The following is a 7265-nucleotide window of genomic DNA, read 5'->3' as shown; positions in this document are numbered from 1 at the left end:
GGGACAGATATTTATGGCTGCAGAGCCAAGTAACCCTCTTTTCAGCCTAGTAATGATATCCTAAAGATGAGAATGAGGCTCCTCGCATAAATGTTATCAGGGTCGTATTTCTAAAATGTGTCATACTAGAATTAGAGATCATTTGAAACGGTGTGCTGAATTCCATGTTGTACAGGAGTGGTGATGAATGTTAATCATCACATCAACATACACGTGAAGCTGAAGTTGGGACAGATGATAATTTACACTGTGGGCTGTTAACCCAAGTAAATAAACGTCAATCATGGCAAAAAAAAAATCGCCTATCTGAGATTAACTGTTACCACTGATTATGCCATCCTCGGTTAATCCAGATAAATAGGCCTACATGACTGCGTAAGCATCAAGCTTTTAAGATTCAAAGTTAAAGAAGATTTTAAAAAATCCTCATCAGTTGAGCAGCTGAATCACATTTCTAATTTGTAAAACAGAAGATTTGAAGCCATGACAAGTTGATCCTTGCAGATCCAATGGTGCATTCAGGTGACATGGGGAATGATGGTAGATACCAGCTTTCTGGTTAGGGATAACTTTCAGTGCAAATTTCAGGAGGGGATGGGCCCCACTGATGTCTGACGTCACCCACAAGGCGACACCTAGTCAGATGTAGGGAACAACAAATTAGCATCAAATAAAAACAAAAGTTAGGATTTCATCACATCAATCATTTTTACCACAATCCCTATAATACCATGACAGGACACAACCATTTGCAATCATCCCAGTGCTTTTTTGGCTGTAAACCATTAACTCAAATGTGCACCTCTCTATCACATATTAAGAACAGAAAAATCTGGTGACATTATAGAAAACGTGCTTAGTATGTAAGTTAAAATGCATTGGCTATTCTATTAGGTACTGTAGTCGCAAAAGCATTGACATAAATAAGTTGCAAAAGTACAATTGTAAGATTGATAAAGATGATAAAATAAGTTAATAGTTAAAAGAACGGTATTGCTGCTTTTAGTGACTATCTCTATCATCAACTGCATTCATTGTTCAATATTTGTTAAGTTTTTACAGCTTTAAAAACAGAGTTGAGAAATTTTGATGCAAAAAAAATGAAAATGAGGTCTGTCAGGCGGCACTTCAAATGTATGAACATCCATCCAGAGACGTAAAATGTTAAATGTGATTACATACACGCGTCTATCTTGTTGCTTTAAGTCACTCGGTTGATTTACAGCTACATGTTGTCATTTTGCTTAGACTTCTTAAAAGTTATTCCCACACCACGTGAACGCAGCGCTACAATCTATTGTTCACTCCCTTTCTGCAAACCCCGCCCACTCGCGGAGTGACGGCTGTGATTGGCTGAATATGAGTGCGGTGCCGTCATCGCTCCGAGCGCCCATTCATCTCTGCACTTGGGCGTTGGACTCCGCATCTTATTAGCAACAAGGAAAATTTCTCCATTTTCCAGCCTGTCTACAGCGACACAGACACCTATCTGGGATTTTTATTACTTCTCTTCACCTGGCAGTGTTTTCTGCAAATTTTAAATTTTTTATCCACTGTAACTGGACTTTAGTTTATTTTTTCCCAGTGAACTTTTCCCAGACAGAGGCAACAGCGAAGAGCTTACGTTTCAAGAAAGAGGCTTGTGGTCTTTGTTCGTTTTTGGATCAGTTGAGTTTCTTTGTTGGAGCGAAAAGCATGGGAGCGCAATTCTCCAAGACAGCTGCAAAGGGCGAAACCGCGGCAGAAAAGCCAGGAGAGGCTGCTGCTTCACCAACCAAGACCAATGGACAGGTAAATGATAATTTACAATCATCTTTACATTCGCCGAGGGAAATATAGTCGCTCTGAAGGGCTGTGCTTCAAAGGCGCAATCCGTGCGTAATTGTGGATGGATTGAATGGAGAAGCATGTTGGGAGTTCAAACAAAATGCTGAGGCTTATTTTTAAATCATATTAGATTACTTTATGAGCAACAGTTGATCGTTTGCTATTTTAATTGATTTTCACTAAAATAAACGCACATGTGGTCCACATTCAGGGCACATTTTAGGATAAATGAACAAAATATTACATGGGGGTAATTTTAACATGAAATCTTGGTGACTCAGCGGTTGATCCCTTTGTTTGGATTAAGTCACTTTGAATGTGATCACAATGTAAGGTTAAAATAAAGCCATGTGTTGATTTGCTCACTGGGAATGAATCGCTTCACTCCAGAAAAACCCACATTTTGCGGCGATAATTTGGTGTTTGCTCGTGGTTTGGTATCAGTCGAGCCTTTTGAATGTATTTGGAAGTTGAGGAATAAGACAACATGCACGACGCCAACAATGGCTTTCTACGGTCTGAGCACCACGCCTTTTGTTACAGATGCTCGACTAGAAAGTGGAGATGGCAGGCTACTATCACACTGGAGCGGAGACTCTCCTACCCAGTTGCGCGCTCCTGTGAGAGATAACGCTCATATTGATAGCGGTTTCTTATTAAAGTTTGATTACAAGAATAATAGCGTAAATCCCCATTTATATATTTTTGTGAGTGTGTGTATGTGTGTGAAATGCATCTGAACGCTGTTCTTCGTGATCTGGTGGACTAATGAGCATCTGCTGTTTTAATGAGCAGCTGCTTTGCTTTGGCGCTTCGTTGTCGAGCGACTAGGCATCGACCCCTTGCGATCCAGTTGAGGCATTGCGCTCCGTTTTGCTCATGATGTGAATTTTATTCTCGGCAAGGATGGGACAGATGAACGTGTTGGTCTGTTTCGCGATATGCCTGACTGTTGTTTTTATATCTGCGTCTATAAACAAAGTCTGTTGTGCTGCTGCAGGCATGCGTAAAATGGAAACACTGAGCCCAGGTTGGGCTTCACAACACTGAAGGAAGAGAGCTTTTGTCGCTATTGATTTTGTGGTGTCTGCTGCCCCTTGTGTCTGTCAGTGGCATTGGTCGAATTTCCAATCTTGAATGGGTGCCAGGACTGTAGATTGTATTAATGGTGCTGTTTCTCTTTTTTAGGAAAACGGCCATGTTAAAGCAAATGGGGATGCCTCTCCTGCAGCCGCCGAGGCTGGAAAGGAGGAGGTGCAGGCCAACGGCAGCGCCACAGCTGAGGAGAGCCCAAAAGAAGAGGCTGAGAAGGCAGAGGCTGCACCCGCAGAGAAGGAGGCTGGAGAGGGGGATAAGGTAGAAGCCGCTTCTCCTGCTGCCGAGGGAGAGGCAGCAGCCAAGCCCGAGGACGGCGCCACACCTTCAACCAGCAACGAGACCCCCAAGAAGAAGAAGAAACGCTTCTCCTTCAAGAAGTCATTCAAGCTCAGCGGCTTTTCTTTCAAGAAGACCAAAAAGGAGACTGGAGAGGGGGCAGAGAATGAAGAGGCGGCTGCTTCCACAGAGGAGGCCAAGGCTGAGGCCACAGAGGGGGCAGCCAGCGAGGAGGCCAAGCCCGCTGAAGGAGAGGCTGCACCTGCTGCAGAGGAGGCCAAGGAGGCGGCGAGCCCGGCAGAGGCTGCACCAGAGAAGCCTGCCGAGGAGGCCAAGGCTGCCGCCCCTGCAGAGGAGCCAAAGGCAGAGGAGAAGCCAGCTGAGCCTGTGGCAGATGCCAAGGCGGCAGAGGAGGCACCCAAAACAGAGGAGGCTGCCCCCGCAACGCAGGAGGCAGCGTCACCAGAGGCTCCGGCCACAGCCGAGACCACTGAATAAGGCCGGAGGCGCAAAGGGCAAAATGGAAGAAATAAAAAAAGGAGAAAAAAAAGATAATCAAAGAACATTTCCCTGTTTGTATGTTGGAGTGATGCCAGGTCCTGGCTTTGGAGAACTTGTCTACAACCAGGGATATTTTAAGGCTTTTCTTTTTTTTTTTTTTTTTTTTTTTGTCTTTTGGTTTCCATTCCCCCTTACACAAAACCCATCTCGGTCCATTGTTACTTCCATTCCAACGGGCTAGGGAGGTGGGTGGCTTAAATATGTAAAACAGATAAAATACATCCACACTCTGCCATGTTTTTTTCATCAGTATTAAATGTTATTTTTTTCCTTTTTGCATTTTTATACAAAATGTAAACTTGTCAAAATGTATGGACATGCCCATGGTATGAAGGAGACGGGGATTCAGCTGAGATGTAAATGAAGGGGCTTCAGGGAGGGCGAGGGGAAAGGATTCGGAAGTGGCACCCTTGTGCCTGGGAAACGTGCCACAGACTATTATGTAAAGAGTAGTCTTAAAAACACAAACATGAGACCAACATTCATATGCTATGAGAGGACCATGCGGTTTAAACACTAAGTCATTTTTACTCTGAGACAACAAAAAAAAAAATACAATTCCCAGCTAGGTTTTAGGAAGTCATATAAAAAATCATAGGAGCTTTTCACTTCTCAATAGCTGTACCAGTCAGTGATTCAGTAGAAATACAAGTTGTATAGGCTTTATTGTTTATTGCTGGTTTTATGACCTTAATAAAGTGTAAGTATGTATAGGCGGGGTGTTTTTAACTGTGATTATTGTACAAATGAAATCTTGATCTCAAGAAGCACATGAAGTTTGCAGCTCTTTTTTCCACCCGCTCATTTTGTAAGATAACAATAAACAAAGTCATCCTGGAAGACCTTTTAAGCAATTTTGAACTCAACCAAGCTGTGATAAGTGGAATGGTTACTGTTTATATACTGTGGTATGTTTTGATTACAGCAGACAATGCTTTTTCAGTGGTCTTTGACAAATTAAGGAATCTCTATCAGATGCAATGTTTGTGTAGCATCTTGTCTCTTTTTCTTTTGTAAATACTGGAGAAGCTTTGACCAATTTGACTTAGAGATGGAATGTAACTTTGCTTACAAAAATTGCTATTAAACTCCTCTGCTTAAGGTGTTCTAATTTTCTGTGAGCACACTAAAAGCAAAAATAAATGTGAATAAAATTTGAGCAGCATCTGTCTTTATTTCCAGGCTTGGTGGAGAAACATTAATCAATAGGGTACCACACTTGGCAACGATGGTGTTGGAGGCAAGATAATGGCGCTTGTCTGAAGTGTAGTTTTGAGTTGATTGAGGGTTAGGTAGATTAATTATATTGACAGTCACTTATTTGTGGTGCAGCATCTCTGATATGACTCCAAAACCCAGTGTACATTGAGGTTTTTAGGCCATAATAAATCAAGTATGACCATATAAGGTGTGAAAAGGACATGCTGATAAGGCCTTAATTGAGATTGCAAGTAGATTAAAACAATAATTCAAAAGGACAATACATCCAGCAGAAGAGCCTCAGGGTTAGAGATACAGCATTATACACATGGGACCATATGAAATGCGTGCTGTGTCTCAGTGAATAAACAGGTTGTTTAAAAAAGGCTTATTATGGTGGGTGACAGTTTGCGGCAGAAAGACCACATAAAAGCAGGACTTGAATGGCTCTAAACCATAACAAAACTTCATACCACTCACTGTCCTAGGCTTTGTGCCTGTGCGAAAACAACAAACCCTGCAGGAGCCTCTGGAGGTGCCCACATCCTAATTTGGGACCCGCTGTCGTAGAGGTAGCACCACAGGTGACATCACGGTGTGCTGTTTTTAACCATGACAGCACGGCCACAGCCGAGACCGAGGTCAGCCTTGTCTGTGAAATGTTTTAGTTTAGCAGGCCTGATCAGGAAGAGGAAGTACACAACTGTGCAGTCGGCATGGACATTTTTAAATCTGCTCCATCAGAAATACAGGAGTGAAGGGAGCCTAAACCTGGCAGTTTGGTTTATTGATCAGCATGGCTTTCTGTGAAATCATGCTGATGTAAAATGGGGGATTGCTGGCTTATTATTCATGGAGATGAAAGGTAAAGGGTGACTGATGTCCGATTCACTAGGAACTGATGTGATTTTGTCTCATGAGCCCAAATGCAACTCAAGGGCCAATCTTGTGGTGAGTAAAAAGTGGCGTAAACTATAACCTACAAGATCATAAGGCATCACAACCACCACCATAAACAAAGATCAGCTCTATGTTATTTTCTTCTCCTAAAACATATGATTTACATCATAGGCATACAGCTTAATATGAGTTTACATCATCAAGACATACAGTGCATCAGGATAAAAAAAAAATAATAATAATAACAATAGGTATAAGCATTACTCTGCAAATAAAAGGGCTCTAGGCAGGATTACCTTCAGCAGCATTTTTAGTCAGAGGCCTTGGATTCCTTGGAGCATCTTGCAGTAATGAATATGCATTCTGAACAAAACATTTCCAATTTCATTCCCAATGTCTCACTCTTAAAAAAAAAGAAAGAAAGTGGCTAGTGTTGCATCCTACCTCAGTCCCCGGTGATGCTCGTGGCTCCTTTGCTTGCCTTTAGCTTGAATTGCTGCCTGTGAAATCTGCTCTGGGTTGAACTGCAGTGCTGCAATCATATGATAAACCCCAATGGGATAAATGCTACTCTGAAAAGTCTTGATATAAATATAAACAACAACAATACGTACCTCTCTGTCACGGGCAGCAGCTGCACTGCTTTTCATTCGCACTGGTTATTATTATGCTTCCTATGGGTCCTCAGCGCTCGTGCGTGCAGCTGAGCCTTCCTGACGTGCTGTCCTTTGGAGAACGTCACACAAATCCCCGATGAAAATCTGACAATTTTAAGATTTCTTCGATATTCACGGCATATATACCGCTCTCAGAGCATGACTTAAGCCCTTTTACGAACCACTGAGCGCCACTCTTTAATTCGGCTCACATGTAATATATCAAGTAACATTTATTTCAACACAATATCAACTTTTAGACCCATTTCCGACTGTTATTCCCAGTCCTCTCCAGCCAAAAATGTACACCAGTGGGCGGAGCAAGCAGGGTAAACCGACTGCATAAACTGGTATTTTGTTAAAACAGTCTTACTCTGATGGATGCTATCGTTCCCGAATGTACCAGAACACAGTATTAATTCGTTTAATATATCATATAATGTTATAACACGTACGTTAGCTTGTCCGTAAGCATGCAAACATTCAACTGGCAGATTTTTTGAAGCAAGTTTGGCATGGCAGCTCTGTGGACAAGAAATGACATTTACCAGGGCTAGCGCTTCTGATTCCCACAGCAAGAATTTGTTTCTACCTTTTACTCGAGTGCCTGCAAGAGATTGTTTCTATATAAGGGTGGGTTCAGCTGAGCTAAGGTTATTTACAAGCTGAAGAGTGCCGGAAGTGGGCCGCACTACTTTTCCCAAAACCCTTTACAAGATATTTAGGTTATGTCGCCACCACGTGGCT

At 42.4% G+C, this 7265-nt stretch overlaps 1 protein-coding gene and 1 long non-coding RNA gene across 3 annotated transcripts; one reads left to right on the top strand and one right to left on the bottom strand.

Moving 5' to 3' along the window:
• Positions 1-1383: 1383 nt before the first annotated feature.
• On the top strand, positions 1384-4921 carry marcksa (myristoylated alanine-rich protein kinase C substrate a). Its single transcript, XM_030046974.1, has 2 exons — positions 1384-1791; positions 3016-4921. The coding sequence occupies exons 1-2, from the start codon at positions 1696-1698 to the stop codon at positions 3697-3699; spliced, it is 780 nt and encodes a 259-aa protein (XP_029902834.1). The 5' UTR covers positions 1384-1695; the 3' UTR covers positions 3700-4921.
• A 346-nt stretch (positions 4922-5267) lies between these two features.
• LOC115356001 (uncharacterized) lies at positions 5268-7198 on the bottom strand. 2 transcript variants are annotated; one of them, XR_003927936.1, is made up of 4 exons: positions 7067-7198; positions 6477-6588; positions 6307-6394; positions 5268-5614 (listed from the first exon to the last, which is right to left on the bottom strand). It is a non-coding gene; the product is annotated as an uncharacterized LOC115356001 (long non-coding RNA). The 2 variants fall into 2 exon arrangements; XR_003927935.1 differs by lacking the exon at positions 5268-5614 and adding an exon at positions 6087-6225.
• Between the last annotated feature and the right edge of the window lie 67 nt (positions 7199-7265).

Source organism: Myripristis murdjan, chromosome 24, assembly GCF_902150065.1.
Source record: "Myripristis murdjan chromosome 24, fMyrMur1.1, whole genome shotgun sequence".
NCBI classification, from domain to species: Eukaryota; Metazoa; Chordata; class Actinopteri; order Holocentriformes; family Holocentridae; genus Myripristis; species Myripristis murdjan.
Note: the sequence above shows the minus strand (reverse complement) of the source record. Positions and strands in the feature narration are given on the sequence as shown.

Coding starts and splice junctions, on each gene's coding strand:
- marcksa (XM_030046974.1), top strand. CDS start 1,696: ATGGGAGCGCAATTCTCCAAGACAGCTGCAAAGGGCGAAACCGCGGCA. Junction 1,792..3,015: donor CAACCAAGACCAATGGACAG/GTAAATGATAAT, acceptor TCTCTTTTTTAG/GAAAACGGCCATGTTAAAGC.